Below are 19,093 nucleotides of genomic sequence, written 5' to 3' on the forward strand. Positions count from 1 at the left end.
GACCCTAAGTAATGAAGGAGGAAATGACATGGAAGAAAATAAATGTAATTAGAAAGATTAAAAAAAAAAGGAAGAAAAAAACAAAGCAAACGAAAACAAAGTAAAAAAAAGAGTTTTTTTTTAGTTTTTCAAGTACGCTCATTTTGAGAATACGCGTAAGAAATGTTGTTACAGTGAACAACTAGGAGCTGTGTTGGTGATAGATGTTAAATATGGTTTCGAAACGTTGATGTATCGAAAAGTTGGTGGAAAGGTTGAGATGTTTATAGCAGCACTGTCTAAGCATAATTGCTGGTATTCGTTTGAGCGACTTTAAACTTGGTTCGATCCCACTGGCCTAGGTCTCTAAGACCAAGAGAGATTAAGATATTTAATGCAAATCAAGTTAATTTTTGACATTAAATGGATTAAAGGAATATTAAGGTAGTAAGGGCAGGTTTTACGGAAGAAGGCAAGTGTTGTTGAGAAAGATTGAAAAGAAATGGAATCTTAATGGAGGAAGAGGGATGAAGTGGAGCAGGAGGAGGAAATTTTGAAAATTTCCTCCAGGAGGAAAAAATGGACTCAGATGTATTTGTTTTGCGATTAATCATTAGTAATGGAAGTAGTTAGCAATTAAGGAGATAATATTGGCTGTTAAGCTACTATAAATTGGTCCGTCCAAAAAAGAATTTTGTTTTGTGAAATCTGAGTTCGTGGGCATTTTCTAATGTTCTTTTTCGATAGTGTCAGCTATAATCATAATGGACTGTAACCCTTTTTTGCAGACCTGAACTATATCTAGATAATATTTTACAAGGTTTGTTTTTCAACCTCCGACTCACTGTAAAAGAAAAGAAAGATAAATGTAATAGTGAGATTTTATTACCAAGAGTAACATGTAATCAAAATTATTCCTCTCCATAATCACCTTGACTATTGAAGCATTTATCGCATCTGTGAACAAGCTTTGTAATGCCCTCTTCATAAAAGGACTCTGCCAATAATTTGAGGCGAGTCGTGACAGGTTTGTCCCAACCCCCAACCATCCTCTAACTGCCTCCCACCTCCCCTATTTGCCTGAGATTCCGAAGTGTCTCTACTTATGATTAGAGGTATAAATTGAAGAGGCATATCAAAATTTGCTTTTCTTTGTCCTGAAATGCTAATTGTCCGTCAATCTCATAGTACAAAATTGATTTTGCAGTGAAACCCTTTCTCTCATCACCTCGAAAGATTTTGCATCTTTAAACACTGTATTTACCCAAATTAGGTATTTTTTGTAAGATCACACTGCCTTTCTATGACAAACAAAAGAAGTTCAAATAGGGAAATCCTTTTATTAGACAGTGAAAATAGATACAAAAGAATCTCGATGTTTTTCGTATCAGTTTTCACTGTCTAATAAATGGACTTATTCCCATTTGAACTTTTATTTGTTAGTCATAGAAAGGCAGAATGGTCCCAGAAAAAAATAATTACGTCGTATGTATGGGGTTGATGCGACCAATCAAGTATATAACCATAAATTCAACAAATTTTTTTTTTGCAATTGGAAGAAAAAGAAGATTATGCCACCTTCATTAGAATTCAACTTACATTTAGGCAATATTAAGGAGAAACGTTTACAACTCAAGACTTTGAATGAACCCTGTTTACGAATTCTCTCAGACAAATCTAGCCAATGAACCGGAAACTTTTATGACCCGAAAGTAATTATTTTATTCTGTGTAAATATCGTTAGTTTTAATTGTAATACTTTCGTCTATCTGCTGATGATGATCATTGGTGTATCTGATCGAAATATCCGTTTTTTTTCTGTTTTCACTGTCTAATAAAATGACTTATCCCCATTTGAGCTTTTATTTGTTTGTTACCCAAACTTCAAATTTTGTCCGGTCGGTTATGAATTACCTAGCCAACATACTGGTTGCTTGCACGGGTCCCATACTTGAGGCTCATGATTGGCGTTTGAACCAAAAGTACCAAGGACATTTAAAATGAAATCGAATTGTTTGAATTGGTAAATTAAACGACCATTTGTACCTTAAAAACAGGAACAAGCAGTTCAGTGATATATATTGATAGTGATAGTGATATATTAACTTTAATAACAATGTACATATAAAAATCAATATGATTCGCCCAAACGGTTGACGTGGGGTGAATCAGGTAAAAAAAAACACATACATATAACATATTTTAAATTCACTGTAATAAGAAAGAAAGAAAAAAAAAGCGAGAAAAGAAAGAAGAAAAAATAAAAATTCTAGAGGAGCAGCAACTACATACCATATCCATGCTGTGGAGTCACACTAACCAACGAACAAATAATTACAGCTTAATTTAAATCAAATCTCCAAACAAACAAAACTAAAATTCATACTTGCTTAGTATTTTTTTTTTTCAATTATCCTTTTAAATCACTAAAATTGTCTGTCTTCTTCATATCATTATTTAAATTATTCCATAAATTTACCCTTTATAATACAAGAAAACGTGGACCTGGCAGACACTATAGGTGGAGTGTAATAATCATTCTTACCCCTAGTATTTTAGTTATGTATATTCCATCGGCTATAAATCCGACCGTTAAAACACTCCGGCAGCTGGTTCACATTGTACCTATATAAACACTAATATATAAAAAATATGAAGACCCGCCGCCGGCAATATCTTAAGATCCCTATGCAATTATGCAGTTTTTGGTAAAAGCGAGCGCCAGGTTTAAGAAAAAGAATTGTAGGTGAAAAACTAAAAAAGGGGCTAAGAACATACGGCACCAACAACGTAAAAAGGTGCTAGTTTCCTTTGAATGTATAGTTGTCTTTGGGAGTCATCAGATTATTAATGTTCAAATTTTCAAGAACGAAAAATCTTGTCAAATTTAACTAATTAGTTCTGTTTACTTATTTTTACGGTTATTTTTACTGCCCTAAAACAAATTTATGATTCTGTTGCAAACGAAAACAAAATGCTATGATATATATATATATATATATATATATATATATATATATATATATATATATATATATATATATATATATATATATATATATATATATATATATATATATATATATATATATATGTATATCTATGTCTTTGTAAGATTCCAAAGAACAGAAAATCATCTTCAAACCCATTTTGCATATTCTCAAAAGCCTCTGCATACTACCTCCAAACTAGTATGCACCATCTACCAAACTATTATACACCAAACTCCACCATACTACCTAAATTCGGAATGGCATAGTTTCTCTTTATTTATGCGACTTATTTACTTTTTAGGAACAGCAAATTAGCTTAACCAGTCAAAGCAGTAAGGCCGAGTCATACCTTTAAACTAACATGCACAATCTACCAAACTAACATCACCATACTGCCATACACCAAACACCACCATACTACCCAATTTCGGAATGTCACAGTTTTTCTTTATTGATACGACTGATTTACTTTTTTGGAACAGCAAATTAGCTTAACCAGTCAAAGCAGTAAGGCCGGGTCATACCTTTAAACTAACATGCACAATCTACCAAACTAACATCACCATACTGCCATACACCAAACACCACCATACTACCCAATTTCGGAATGTCACAGTTTTACTTTATTGATGCGACTGATTTACTTTTTAGGAACAGCAAATTAGCTTAACGAGTCGGAGCAGTAAGGCCGAGTCAGAATCAGATCGAATTCAAAAAGAACTATCTAGTGCAATGCACCTATTCCGAGACAACGAGGAAAAATGGTTGGCTGGCTCTCGCGAAAGTGAGAAGATTGTTTGCTCCTTGTCAAGTAAATACAATAACCTTGCCAAGAAACACGAGCTGTTACAAAAAGAATTAGTGTCAACTAAAAAGGCAGTTCATCAACATCTGAGGTGAATCATTACTGTTTGTATATATAATATTTCAGCTAATTGAACAGCAAAGGATAGAAGAAGCGGAGAAGGGGGATCCGGCGAAATTTGTTTCAAGGCTTTTGAAAAAGAATTTTGATACGATTATTGAATATATTTATGGGAATATCTGTATGTTTTATGGGTAGGAGGGGGGGGCAACCTTTAGTCTTTTTGGATTCTACAATTTTCAACTTAGGTTTTCCCCAGACCTCGAGGTTTCTACCTTTTTACAGTTTTCTTTCTCTTATTTTGTGAATTTTGAATTACAGTCTAAATATTTGTTTCACTAGACCCTTCCCCCTTCTCGCCCATTTCAAATGCTATAAAATCCTTTTTGGGGTTACCGCTTAGTGTTTTTTTATGAGTTTATGATTTTTTTCGAGAATAAAAAAAAATATTTAAAAAATAAGTACAAGAGGGAAAATGGTTTTCCCCCATCTGGATAAATACTTTTTCTGGGGCTCTTTTGAAGCGTTACGCCTAAATAAGGCATTAAGACAGGTTTTAAAAAAAGAGGAAAAGAAAGACTTTGTAAAAGTATAGCAAAGAAAACTAATAATTCTTTGGGAAGCTGATATACTAATTCATTATGATAGTTGCATAGCAAGGTTTGACTTTCTTTATCAGGGATTTATTCTTTTCAGCTTTTTAACACTGTTTGATTGGCTTACTTTGTCTCGTCTACAGATATTTAAAATATCCAAACTTCTTCCTATTCTAATTTCTTACATTTTTTTTTTTTATTTGTATTATTACACAATCTACGTTACTGATTAATTAATTTTATTTATAATGTTATTATAATAATATATATGATAGAATTTGTATAATCTATTTTAAAATGACTGCACACATTCTTATTTTTCTTTATGATTCATATCAGGGTTGCCGCCATGGCCAGTTCCGTAAATTGCTACAATTGCCCTAATTTGTGTGCTACACAGCGATTTTAAGTGCTATTGTCAAAAAATTGACTATAATAGTGCTAAAATTGCACTTTTGTGATACAAGTGCCAACCCTGACTACAATACTGAGCGTTATATTTTCAATCTTAATTTTTAATGTTCAAGTTATTTTTATGTTATAAATGTTGCAATATTAATGCTGAGTTCCTGAGTAGAAAAGCTTTTCTATACTAAGAAAGTTTGCTTTGAAAAAACCTTAAAAATGATTATTCCTACCGACTATCCCAGGGAAGGGGTTGGTCAAATTGGAATGAGCGCACATTTTTGCTAGAGGGAGTGCACACATGCTGAATTACGCAGTATAGTGCACTTGATCGTTCTATCTATGCCTTTTCGTATTTGGCCGCTTCTTTTCACTCGTGAATAACAGCCTCTATAATAAGATTCTTAATAGTTGGAGATTTTTAAATATATAGGATACCGGATATAATCCGGTAGATGTTCTGAATAAAATTTCCTTTGATTACTTAATTCGAAATGTGATGGCTAATTCTTTAAAGTCGAGAATAGTTGTACTATTTTTTTATTAAAAAAAAAAATTCCTAAACGTTTGATAAAAAATTGGGCTGTACAATCGTTTGATTTATCTTTTTGTGTAAACGAGAAACATTTCCGCTTGTTTATCTTCAGGATTCAAAGGGATTCAATAGTTGTATATATTATCAATATGAAAACTGTAGAAAATTCCGGTTTTCATTAATCAACAGATCTAAGATGGAGCCAGGGGGATGGGGGGGGGGTGTTCATTTTCATGTCTTTGGTACTTTAAAGATATATAGTAGTAGTATTAGTAGTTTATTATTATTAGTGAAAAATAATATAGGCTTTTTTGTTTGTTATTTTCCTTGTCTTATTTGAAGTATTAAATTTGTTTTTTCATATTTTCATTTCATTTTATTTGGTCTTTCCTTTTTTTGTCAAACGAAACTGAAACGCTCATTTAAAAAAAAATATATCAAGCAAAAATCGTGTATGCAGAAATAAGTTAATTGTATTTTTGAGTTTGATTTGGGAGACTTCCCTAACGAGTTAAAGTTCTTAAAAGTCTAAAAGACGGAAAAATATCTTTCGGAATTTTAAAGTTCAAAACACTGTTTCTTTTTTGTTATATAAAACTTTAGGCAACGGAACAGTTCGTACTTAATTTTGGTACAGTGAGATAAAAATGTATAATGAAAATTAGCATTTTTAATTAATAAATTCCAATTAACCAACGAAAATGTTAGCCACCTAGCTCCTCGTAGCTTACTCTGTTAGATGCTTTTTGTGTACACGACAAGTTTCAGATCCCTTTGAGCTAATATTTTGTTGTTTTTGAGGCTAGATATGTCGATTGTCTATAATGTGTTGTTTTTTTGTTTTGTTTTTTTTTGGGGGGGGGGGTAAAATTTTCCGAAAAAGATTAATATGACAAATTTGAAATAAATCAAATTGCACTGAAATCAAAACGAAATCATGGTGAAATTTTGAAAACTTATGATATTTTTCTCCACATGCCAGTGTCTTTGCAAAGCGTACTTATTTTTTTTTTTTTTTTTTTTTTTTTATAATAAAGATCATCGTTTATTATTAGAACTATGGTTGGTGGACCCCGTGATCTATGGAAATCGGAGGTCTTCACGATCGTCGCTGATTGTTTCCTATGAACGCCAAATTAAAAATAGTTTTTACTAAAGGTTTCCTGAACTTTGGAGTAGGTTTGCTAAAATGAAAATTGTTCTTTTCCAGGGAATTAAAATTTGATCGATGTTCAGTATCGAGAGAGATGGCTCGATTGCAGGAAGAAAATGACCGATTAATTGGTAAACATAGCCAAACTTCTAGGGAACTCTGTAATGAGAAAATTAATTTTCCGTCTGATGTCACTGAGCTGCAAGAAGAGCTACTGAAAATGAGAGACGAATTGATAGCAGCGAAAATCGCCAGAGAATGTACGGAAGAAAAATTGTCGTCCGAAATCCAATATTACAAGGTACTACATCTTATACAGTTATTTTAACACACTTTTAATACACCTTATTACCAATATTGCATCTTTTCTATCGATGCTATGATTTTTTTTTCTCAAAAGTGCTTTTTCTTCTTGACTTCCTTGACTTTGACTCAACCTTCTTGTTCAGTAGGGTCGTTAGCGTAGAGGGAACTGGTTGACAGTCCCGTCAGGGCTAGGGATAAAGCCTCGTTTCGGTTGAGATTCGGGTTATGGAGGCATTTGTCTTTTACCTCAACCCGGCCAGTGCTTGATCTCCCTTCAGAACGTTGTCAGCCATTTTCTGAGGGATTGGAATTCGTAAATAATCCATGGGGGTACGTGGCGCGAGGGAGGAGTAGGAGACTGTACCGCCTTAAACAACGGGATTCTACTTGATTAAAGATATTTTCCACTTTCAAGGTCATTAGCATCTCAGTTTTGTGGATCTTCTCACACGGTTTGAAGCCTTAAAATTGATCCAGGTTTTTAGGTTAAACTTTTCTTTACTACGGCTGAGCTATCAACCACTTCTCAGAAGAGCGATGATATTTGAAACTGTGGCCTTGTAAGTTTTAGTTTTGGTGTGACAACTAACTTGGAGTTTGGGAATGACTGCTCTCGGGAGTCGTCTGAATCCAGAGTCTGCCTTGGCTTGGCCGGCAGAGATTTTGGCGTCAATTGCGTCATTTTATGATGTATTCAATCTGGGGTATATGGACTGCCTTGCCATGTCGACAGCTCGGCCGTTAATATCTACAGTTATTGTTGACGCCGATACAGTCTTACGTATAGGCATATTCTTCGTTTTCTTCCAGTTGATTTGCAGCCCAACTTTTTAAGCTATGGAGGGTAGTGACAGACTTAAGCTGGTGGAGATATCACTAAGGACAGCTACATTACCCGTGAAGTCAATAGCAGATAGAGTCTTCCCGGCATAACTGATGCAGAAAGAATAGACACACATTCAGGATGCGAGTTAAACATCTGAGGCGCAGCAGCGCATCCTTGCCGTATTTCGTGTTTGATGTAGAAGGAAGGAGAAACCCGGACGACGCTTTGTGTGCTGCGGCAGAGTTCTTGAAAGAGACTGACTATCTTTGTAGGCAGGCCTACAGCTTCCAGGATTTGCCAGGATTTGTCTGTCTACAGTATCAATGGCAGAACAGAAGTTGACGAAAACTATATAGGCTGTAAAACTTCGGTTTTTTGTTGAAGTTCAGGGTGTTGACAACGATCTATCTGACCATGTGTCTCTTTTCAGTTGTTGATCTACCTGGCATAAATCCTGCTTGTCGAGGGTGGTGCAAAGCATGTAAAAACTTGTAACGTGTTTCGTCAGGAGCTTGCAAGCAGCAGTTGAAACACCTGCACAAGATCTTTTTTCTAGTCTCACAATATGACTGCAGTGCGTCTGAGGATGTTGAATGCCATGCAGCTGAAGTATTATTGGAGGATTAGGTGAAAAGGATTTTAGACGAATTGGCATTAATTTTTCATACTTCTTTTATATCTTAGGAGTCAAAAATACACCTTATGAATAAAAAGAGGAAAATGAATCTGGTATCATACGATACCGCATTCTTTAGCGTTTCAAATTATTTACCCTTCCCCTTTTGAGATGTTTAGCACTTTTAGATTTGGCTGTAGAATTCAAAAGCCATTAGACTATTTGATAGAATGTTTATTCCTGTCAATAGGGCTGATACGAATTTTACTTTGCTACTGAGTCTTAGCAGTAGCAATCCTTGTCCACCCTAAAAACCTACCTAAACCTGTATGTTATCTATATTATTTAATCCTGTAATACCTTAATTATAATGCCCTTTTTTAATATACCTTTTTTTAAATATTATTTTTGAAATTCTTCTTTTCATATGTTAGGATTCAGCTGAATCCGAAACATCTTCTCGTGAACAAAGAGAGGAGGCGTTAACGGCTGAAGTGGACAACTTACGAGAGCAGTTGGGCATTGCCTGCTCCTATCAGAGCCAGTGGGAAGAAGAAGTGAAAAGAAGTGAATCTCTTATATTAACTTTGAAGAATTTAAAGGATCAAGTTTCACGTTTGATGTCCGATTTGAAAGATGGTGAAGCGGAAAAAGAAGAGAAGGATAAAGAAATAGCTGTGCTAAAGGTAAGTGTGCTCATTTTGCCATAAAAAGCAATGAGTACGGTAACTTATAAGAGTGGGAGCTGGCGCTAGTGTCTACAAGAAAAAACTATCAACGCCATCTAGCGCTTGTCAATACTTGCTATTTTTCAAACTTTGTAGATCATCTTTCTGTCAGTTACTGAGATCAGACACTTACTACCACCCTGATTATACCAGTCACGCTAATTAAATTAATTATTCGTATTACACTGGAAAGCATGCTAAGTGTCACCAAATATTAGATTGTTGATAGGTTTTTTTATTAGCAATAGCGCTAATGTCCACTCTTAAAAGGTATCCATACTCTTTGATAAGACGTAAAACCATAACTCGGAATCTTTTGAAGAAATCCCACCTCGGGCTCTAACCACCGCTCGGAATCTTTCGAAGAAATCCCAGTTTGGGCTCTAAACTCGCTTTTGGTGTGTGATACTAGGAATTGGTTTTTCATTGCAAAGGGATCTGGACCTATACTCTTCCGATAAGTGAAAAGGCTGTAACTCCTAAATTTTGTTTAAAAAAGATTGTACCGTTATAAAATTTGTTAAAATAAAATTGAAATCTTTATTAACTTCAAAATTTATAATGCAACTCTGGGTTCCCACTGATAAGATTTGACGCAAAGACGGCAGTTTTTGCGTGAACCAACAAACTTCATCAGTTTTTTTGCTTCAAGTTTCTGCGTCACAATGGTTCAACGGCTGCGTTGAAATATTTCTAATGTGCCTTTGAAAATTGCATCTGTTATTCAGAATTAAAAGCTTTTTAGAATCATAAATTGCACGTAACTCATAATGTTTATTAGAAGTTTTGTATTAATATTTGACAAAAAGAACACGAGGGTCATGTCCTTTTAATCTTCAACGCCTGGGGGATATTTTCAGGGAAATGAACATACAAGATAAGAAATACATTTCTAATTAAGTATAGCTAACCTAGGCTTTTGCTGGTGAGTATTGCTTTTAGAACTTAATTTAAAAAAACAAGTTTTTTTAACTGAAAGTAAGGAGCGACACTAAAACTTAAAACGAACAGAAATTATTCCGTATATGAAAAAGGGCTGTCCCATCCTCAACGCCTCGCTCTTTACGCTGAAGTTAGAATCTTTCTCACAACTTTTTTTTAAACAACAAAAAACTTTAGCCTAAAGAGCGAGGCGTTTTGTGAAATTTTCTTTTAAAATTCCGGTTTCGAGCCTTGTTGTTCATCCTTGAATTTAGCAGGAAAAGCTTGCAGTTGAAAAAAGAGTGGCTATTATTGAGTTTTACCGTTATTTATTGCGCCGTACAAACTCAAGGCTACACCCTTGTTTGGTATTACGGTAGCAATATTTCGCTAAATAAAGTTCACTTCAGTTCAATAATCAGTGCCCAAGTTTTAGTTATTACTCTAATATGACAGCACTGTGCGAGAAAGCCCAGTTATATGGCCTAAATTCATGTACATTTGACGTTAGCGCCATCTTTGTTCTGACAAATGTGGCTATTCGGACTTAAACAAGCCGACAGATGGTATTGAATATGAAAATGAATATAAATATTATAAATTTGATGGGTGCTGTCTGGAGGTTCGGAGGTTATCGGGTCCTGTAAGTTGAACTCTAATTATGATTATTTTTTTTTTTTTGGTTTATTGATTTATTTGGAGGGTTTTTTCCCGTACAAGTTTGCTTCAGGGAATCAAAAATGTATACTTTATTTTAAATAAACCCAGTGTTAATTGCTTATTAAAAGCTCAAAGTTTTGTGATGAGCTCAAACAGTTTTTACCACACCTAGCACATTTATTTAATATCAGTTATTAACAAAAAACTTAAACACAACCACATCCCCTTCAAATGCTACAGTACAGGATGTGATATCCTGTATGATATGGAGGAGGGATAATCATACAAATCACCAAAAAACAAAAAAAATAATCTTGGAGAAGTTTAAAAATTACAAATTGTGACATACCTATTTCGTTCCTGAGTGAATGTCCTATAGTGACACAGTGGGATCAATCTCTGCTTCGTAATAGGGAATCCGGAGCTTGAACTAAGCTGTAGAAAGCCACTGCAAGGCTCAGAATTCGATTCTGGTGATGAAATCATGGGAAAGTGATGAAATCATGTCTCAATGATAATCCAGTCTAGAAAAAGAAGTATAATTGACTGACACGTTTGTCTACCTAGAGTTCCGTGCCCAAAACTGACTGGTGCCCAAAACTGACTTTTGTCATTCATTTCTTTAATATCTTCGTTTACATTTCTATTAATGCCTTTGCCTTCTTTGGCAGTCTTATGGTAGCGTTGGCCGACAATATGGGGTTTCGCCAGTGGAGGATTTTTAGTGTCTCTAACTTTCATGAAGTATAAAATTATTTATTTTATATATAATACAGTTTGAAGAGTAACTGTCCATATCATGAGGACGGAATCAAAACTAACTATACAAAAGGACACTTGTCTCTTATACTCGCATAAACCCCAAAAGACTTGGCTTTCAAGTGTCAATGCCAACTTTGTCAATACCGAGTTTCTATTTCTTTTTTCAAGAAATAGAAACATGGATTAATTCAAATTAATCCATGTTCAAATAATCAAATAATCTGACTTAATTCAAATTTTTGTAATCTAACAAGGAAGCAGGTTAAAAAACAATTAATAAATAGAGATGAAACACTATTTATACTAAAAGTAATAACATCAAAGTTTACAGTGCTGTTTTTCAGAAGAAGGCATTCAATTTGGATTTGGTAATGACCATGATGGCTGTTTTATTAATGATTCTGATTCTTGTTGTTTGTGTGTGTTTTCCCTGAATTTACACCTTTAGTAAAGATGACTTTGGCTAGCCTTAGGGTTTTATTCGCCTGACATTTTTGACATTTTTCGCTTTTTTTTCTTTTTTGACATTTTTCGCTTTTTTTGTAGAACCGAATCGCATCCCTTCAAACGGATTTGCAGACAAGTGAAGAAGTTCAAAGAGATTTTGTGAAGTTGTCTCAGACCTTACAAATGCAGCTTGAAAATTTGAGGCTATCTGAAAAAGAAGTTAGGTGGCAACACGAAGATGATGCTGAAGACTGTCCAACGTGTAACACCGGATTTTCTATGAGGAAAAAGAAGGTAAGATACTGACAGTGTTGCCACTTTTATAGTTTTGTCTAGATTTATACTTTTAAACGGAATCTACTCCGTCTTACATTGAAAAATGAGTGAATCCAATCAAGGTACAGATGCGATAATTGATGCAGAATCATTTTGAGTGGACATGGATTTATGAAAATCAGAGCAATAAAAACAAAATAAAACTGGGATTGTGGCGTCATTATTAGTTATAACCGTTTCTTATTGATGACCATGACGCAAGGAAATAAATATATCTTAAGAGTAAAAAGTCATAATGATAATAATGACCTGTTCAAAATTTACACGAAAATGACTATTTACAAAAAAGATGAATTCCTAATATCTAATTAAACAAAACAACTACCAAATAAAGATAAAAATATTCAAAATGATAATTGTGTCTTAATAAAAGATAAAAATAAAAACATTATAAAAAAAGGATTAAAAATGTTATTTCGAAAAATTGCAGTTACCTGGCGAACCGTAAAAAAATATCATGTCCAATTGAAAAAAAAAAAAAAAAAATCAAAGGAAACTCAGCCCTCAAAATGAGATTATAAGTGTATGATGAGCTTATAATTATTTTGAAATTTCGGGTCGCTATTTTTCCAATGCAATTAATTTCTTTTAAGTGTTATATATTTATTTTTATTTTTTTTTGTTTTTTTTTCTCAGTACCGGGGAATATCCCTTGTAATTACTCTCTTTCCTACCTAAGCTGGTCCGATTGTCCCCGTGGAAAATAGAAATGGCTGGAAAAATGTCCTTTTCTGCTGATATAAAATGGCTATGTTTCCTTGGTTTTCTGTTTCTGGAGAATATCAGTGTTTTCCAGGCGATCCCTCTTAAGGACAGACCAGTCCCTTGGAAGATAGAAAATTTTGAATTTAAAATTCATTTTTGGTGTTTGTTATTCTGTTTGGGTTGTGCAAAAAGAAAGCATCAAAAACCGGATTTGTTTTAAACAAACATCAAAAATATATTTATTTTAACATAAAAACACAACATTCATTTTTAAATTTTCTACTATTAGGACCAAGAACTTATCTAGGATCTTTTTCGAAGGGTGGGGGGGGGTGAAAAAATAAAACTTTTAAAAATGAATCAAAAATTGGTTTATATTCATTTTTGTTTTATGAGTCGGAAAAACATTTCAGAGGGGGTAGAGGGTTCAAACCCCCAAACCCTGCCCCCCTCTGGATACGGCCTTGATGGACTTCAGATTTCTAATCGTAATTTCATACTAGCTACTTGTATATAATATGAAGCTACTTGTATATTGTCTTTTTTTATCTTGTTCGTTTTTAGTTATTTTAGATACAGTACTCCAAGTGCTTTATTGTATATTTTGTATGTATGCACAACAAGCAAAAGCTTTCTGTGTTGTGGTAATAATAAATAAATAATATCAAGATTTAAATTGATGTTAAGTTCAAACTTGTACAAAGATTCTTCACTTTCAGTAAATAGTCTTAAAGAAAATGACCAAAAAAATAATAGGGTAAAGGTCTAGAATAGCAACTCTTCATAAGGAGACATGCCAGAACAAAAGAGAAATTTTTAGGTTGCAAATTTTATATTCATTTTTATGATTTTATTTGGTTTTTGACAATTCATCCACAGCCCCCCTCTATTGGTTTCATTGAGCCCTAGGCTGTATAAAGAACTTAACAAAAAAAAAATGGTGGAATTTTTGCTTTATAATATCCAGCAAGTATCAATAAATCATATTTCCTTGTTTTTCCTGTTTTTCTGTCTGTTTTTTAATCATTTTTCATCAATTATCACATTAGTTTTTTTTTCTGTAGCCTTGGGCTATGTGAGAGCATTAGGAGGGGGATGTGGGTGAATTTTCAAAAACGTGAACAAAACTATATAAATAAACATAAGATTAGCAATATAAAAGTATCTCTCTTTTTGCTAATGCTAATGGGTCATTGATTTCTTTCTAGCTGTTGTAGAATTTCCCTTATAAATAACCTTCCCCTCTCTTGATTGGTCCCATGGTCCCTGTGGAGAAATAGAGAAATGGTGACCGAAAAATGTGTTGGTTTGGGGATATAAAATGGCTATATTTCATTGGTTTTCTGCCTTTAGGTAATGTTTATGGGGAATGTTTTCACTTTATCCAGTGATCCCTAATTTCTTTACTTCACAATACACTTACTATGAGTTTTAATTTGGCTTTCTCATGCTTTCAGCATCGATGCAGGCACTGTGGGCATATTTTCTGTGGGGATTGTCTCAAGTATACCGTCTACAGTGGCCCAAATCGGCGATCTGCTAAAGTTTGCAATGTGTGTTATTACCTTTTGGTGCCGGATAGTACCCCCTTTTTTGGTCAAAGTTAATATTCAGTCTCAGTGAGTTTCAGCGTCAAAGGGGCTGCTTATCCAGCTAATCTTAACTTCCCCGGAGGTATTCTGTAATAGGCAAAACATATTGTGGTGCTCTTGTACACATGTCGTAGGTGATATTTTGGGCGAACTTCTGCTAGGTTTCTTCAATGGGCTACAGGGGTGCAAAGTGGGGCCGGGGGGCAATTGCCCTCCCCCTTAGATTTTTAAAAATACCCTTTTCTTATATCTGTATTTTAAAAAAAATCTTGCCTAAAGCACAAAATATACTTTGTGCTTTAAAAACATATTTTTCAGAATATAAGGCGGCAGGGGGAGGGATTTCTAAAATAGGATACCAGAAAGTTTTTTTTTGTAAAATCTAGGTGGACAACAACAACCCCCCCCCCCTCGTCCCCTTATTGGCACGCCTCCAAATCTTTGTTATTACTTTTTTTCCCTAAGTGGTTAGTGGATTACCAGTCTTTTTACGCTGAAACATGCTGCTTATTCGCGTTAATTTTACTGATTATGATTTGTTATAATGTAAATTTTGTGTTTTTCTATTGTTTTGATCTCTGAAGTCATTGTTTTAAAATTATTTACTAAAATTAATGTTGATAAATTTTGCGTCGGTTACTACCATTTCAGTATTGATGTTCGATGTGTTAGCCTTCATACGCCATTTTAGTAACGTCAAACAAAAACTATCCAAGTCAAATTTTCGTCAAAAATGCCAAATTTTATTGAAAAACTGGTTTTGATCGAAAAACATACAAAAGGATTTGGAGACTTAGGAGGACTCTGTTATTTATGAATGGTTATTTTTTATTTGCTCTATAGAAAAGTGTTGTTCTTGTATCTTAGGAACCATAATAATTATTGAATTTTTTACACGCAATATCTCTGGATGCAGCCTTGGGCAAAGAGTAGGGATAGCTTATAAGAGTGAGAATTGGCGCTAGTGTCGACAAAAAAAAGCAACTCCGTCTAGACACTTGGCATCATTTTCAGTGTGATAATAAGAATAATTAACTTCATTAATGTAATTGGTAAAATTAGGGTAGTAATAAGTGTCTGATCTCAGTTCCGGACAGAAAAACGATTACACAACTTGAAAAAATGCCGTGTTGCCAGACGCTAGATGGCGTTGATATTCTTTTTTTATCGACTGTAACGCCAGTTTCCACTCTTATAAGTTACCTATGCTTTTTGGCCCTGGGTATAAACATAGGATTTATAATAATAAAATGGGAAATTCAGTAAAATTGTTATCTTGTTATATGATCCGAAATATTTCTCGTGAAATATTTCGGAAAAACTTTCTCGTGAAAGTTTCCTACTTGTATGTTGTGGGTCATAACATTCATCGACGCCCGTATATACAATATCTGTAAATACAGCTCTGTAAATAAAATCGTTATAAAATATAACTTTTTATCAAATATTCTGAAACTGCAACTTATGGAGGGGGAGGGCCTTGGACCCCCCCCCCCCGAAATCATTCGTTTTTCTGAATTTCTGGGTATTTCTTATTCAAATTACCAAACAACTTTCTTTTATCACCCTCCTCCCTCGAAAAAGTTTCTACGTATGTGTCTGTTCTGAAATATTGATCAAAATGAAAGAATCCAAATGTTCTTACTATATACACAATGTCTCTTCGTAATGTCTTAGATGACATTTTTTCATGAATTTTTAACTTAAAAACGTCTACAGAGTGTGGTTTTCGAGCATGTACGATAAATTTGAGGAAATGGAAGATAAGCTGCGGACCTTATCTATCAAGGAACACTGAGTGTAACGCAAACATTTTTCTTTAAAGGAACTCCCCTAGAGAAATTTAATCACGGCTCTGTTCTTAGATCTCCGTGGTCTAGCGATTTTTATTATTTCTTCCGTATCGTCAAAAAATTACCATATGATTCACCTAATTCTGGGTTCAGCCCCCTTGGCAATCTTTTGAGAACGCTCTTGACTTTACAAATGAACTAATATTAGCATGAGACAGAAGCGAGTTTAAATATCGATAAAAAAAATTGACTCTAACTATCTAGCAATTTCTTCTATTTTGTTTCTTATTTCATCTGTATCTTTTATGACAGTAATCCATTTGTTTAGCAGGAATATGGTGGATTATATTCAGTGGTTCAGTTATTCAATGGCTCAGTGAAGATATGCTCATGTTAGCTCCAGCTATTGTAGTGAATAAATATATTCTATATCGTCCAAGTTTAGGAGTTTCCGCGCATTTCCCTCAAACATAGTTGACTTCTCTAAAATCTCCCTGAAAACTTATATGCGTGGACGTCAATTGACGTTAACGTTTAGCTTTGGGGAGATTTTAGAGCACCCAAACTTCATTTGGGGATATCGTAGGAAACCCCAAAAATTTGGGGATATTAGAAACACTGTTCTTTATCGGTAAAAGGCTTTTAGAGTCCAACACATGACCTGGCTCTAATGCAGCGCCAATCCTTCTAAGTTGTCATTTATGCGTTTCGGGACTAAATAAATCCGGTCCGAATAATTACATGTTATGGAATAAAATGTAATAATCACATTTAATTACGGAAATTATTAATTGACTTTGACTTTCAGATGAAAAAGGGACTTCAATTTCAATAACTTCGCGTTGTGAACTATAACATTTTCAGTTATGACATTTTCGATTTCAGATTGTGAATTATGACAGTACTTTTTTTAGCACGAAAATTCTGACTTCGCTAATCAATACTTATTGATGTGTCCATAATTAGATTTGCTAAAGATCTGACTTGGGCAGTTTTTGTGCGTACGCTACTGATTTGAAGTGTCATGTAAAGTGTTGAACCAGGTTAGGTCTTCTGGTTCTATCCTCGGGGAGAAAAGTTACCGAATACATTTACCCTGTTCATTTGGTATTATAGTTTGTAAGTAACTAAATCCATTATATTCATGTTTTAAATGCATTCTTTTCTGTTTTTCTTCAAAACTATTCCAAAATTTCTCAGTTGAGATAAATTTTTTACCTTAATTTAAATAAATCAATTTTTAACTTACCTTTACCTTGACTAGGTTCTCGTTTATCTTTCTGTGGTAAAAAAATTAGATAAATAAAATTAAAAAAATCTAATTTAGACTGAAAAGGGCAATGTTTTGTTTTAAGGGTCAGAAAATTAGATGCCTTCTTTAGCCTCCATACAAACACTTTATGAAATAAATTAGTTGCAACGCTGTTGAAGACCTGAGGTGGCCAGCGTGGTACAATTGGGATAAATGTGACATACACATTGTTTCTATTATATTTTCATTTGGTGGTAATTTAATCAAATAATTTTGCCATGTAAACCTTTTCGTTCATTATGTTTATCCCTGACATTTTTCTTGTTATTATTTCTAACTTAATAATTTTAGTATAGAATGATTTCCATTTTGTTTTTAAGAATTGTACCTAATGACTAAAGAAAAATGTGAGAATTAATGAATATAAGTTGTTTCTAGTTTTATTGGAGAATGCTAACGTAAAGGTCCTATTTGATAAACATACCACTGAAATATTTGTAGTTTTGAATTTTGTTATGTATGAAGTCGATAACGTTAAGTTATGTTATGATAACGTTAACGATGTTATTTTATGTTGTAGCACAGTGGATTATTGCTCTGCTTGCCAATACGAGGCCCAGGGATCGATCGCCGCTACAGCAAGGTTGGGCGACAGGCTTGCTACTTGTCCCTGTAAGAAAGACCCAGCAACTGAAACGTCGACTCGACACCCTATGCGCCAGCAATGGCTCAGGAGGATATTTAAAAATTAGTTGTAGACATACCTAAAGAGAATGGAAAACCTATGAGAGTTTGATCTTCGGCGATCTAACATGGGAGAATAAGAATTAAAACTACAGGTGTCATCTATAGTTTAGCGTCTGGTGACTTTGTTAAAACAAAAGTAGAAAGTGTCAAAGAAAATTGGATGTTTGATGAGATTAAAATTCAATGCAATAGGATTAAAGCTGAAACTTTTCCGTAAATTATAATTAATTCGATTTTTTTATTTTCAAGACATTGCTAGTTACAATCCAATCTAAACAAAGGTAGGGCTTGGAAAATCCTGCTAGGTTAAGCAGTAGTTGAGTTTAAGAAGGCAAGCCGATTGGGGATTTAAAATGTTCATATCAAACATAAAGATAACGGATACTGATTTAGATGAATAAATAAATCTTAAAACGAGTAAAAATTAAACTGACCATTCAAGTTAAGCCTAATACGAACAGAAATTACTACAAATAGGAGTTTGGCTACGGCTTCCCCTAACCGTAAAATCTAAAGCCTTTTTCGTCATCTGCGCTTTATCGAAAATTATTTGTATTTTAAAAAGTATACTGTAGTTTTTCAAAACAATTCCGCTTTCTTTTAAAAACATTTAATGATTCTATTTTCTTATGCATTTTATATTTTATATATAATTCTATATTTTATAAATAATTCCGCTTTCATTACACTCTTCTGCGTTTTTGAAGTACCTGAAAAGACAGGAATGCAAACAGTCGCCAAATGCTAGATGGCGTTAGTGATTTTTCTTTTTGGCACAAGTGCCAGTTTCCGCTCGTTTAAGTATCCTATTTTCTTTCGACCTATCTTATCCTCTTAGTGACCTTTTTTGTCTTTTGCTGAAGTTCTGTATTTCCA

At 33.9% G+C, this 19,093-nt stretch overlaps 1 protein-coding gene across 1 annotated transcript in view; it reads left to right on the forward strand.

Annotated features, from left to right (window-relative positions):
* Positions 1-18,075, forward strand: part of LOC148946433 (rab GTPase-binding effector protein 1-like) — a 95,484-nt gene extending 77,409 nt beyond the window's left edge. Inside the window, exons 8-12 of the mRNA XM_089097699.1 lie at positions 3,624-3,868; positions 6,584-6,827; positions 8,709-8,960; positions 11,892-12,086; positions 14,291-18,075. Coding sequence (XP_088953825.1) covers positions 3,624-3,868; positions 6,584-6,827; positions 8,709-8,960; positions 11,892-12,086; positions 14,291-14,440 — 1,086 coding nt within the window. The 3' untranslated portion in view covers positions 14,441-18,075. The remainder of the gene's footprint in view (positions 1-3,623; positions 3,869-6,583; positions 6,828-8,708; positions 8,961-11,891; positions 12,087-14,290) is intronic.
* Positions 18,076-19,093: the final 1,018 nt, after the last annotated feature.

Source organism: Artemia sp. Qi Xiang Cuo, chromosome 12, assembly GCF_049724085.1.
Source record: "Artemia sp. Qi Xiang Cuo chromosome 12, ASM4972408v1, whole genome shotgun sequence".
NCBI classification, from domain to species: Eukaryota; Metazoa; Arthropoda; class Branchiopoda; order Anostraca; family Artemiidae; genus Artemia; species Artemia sp. Qi Xiang Cuo.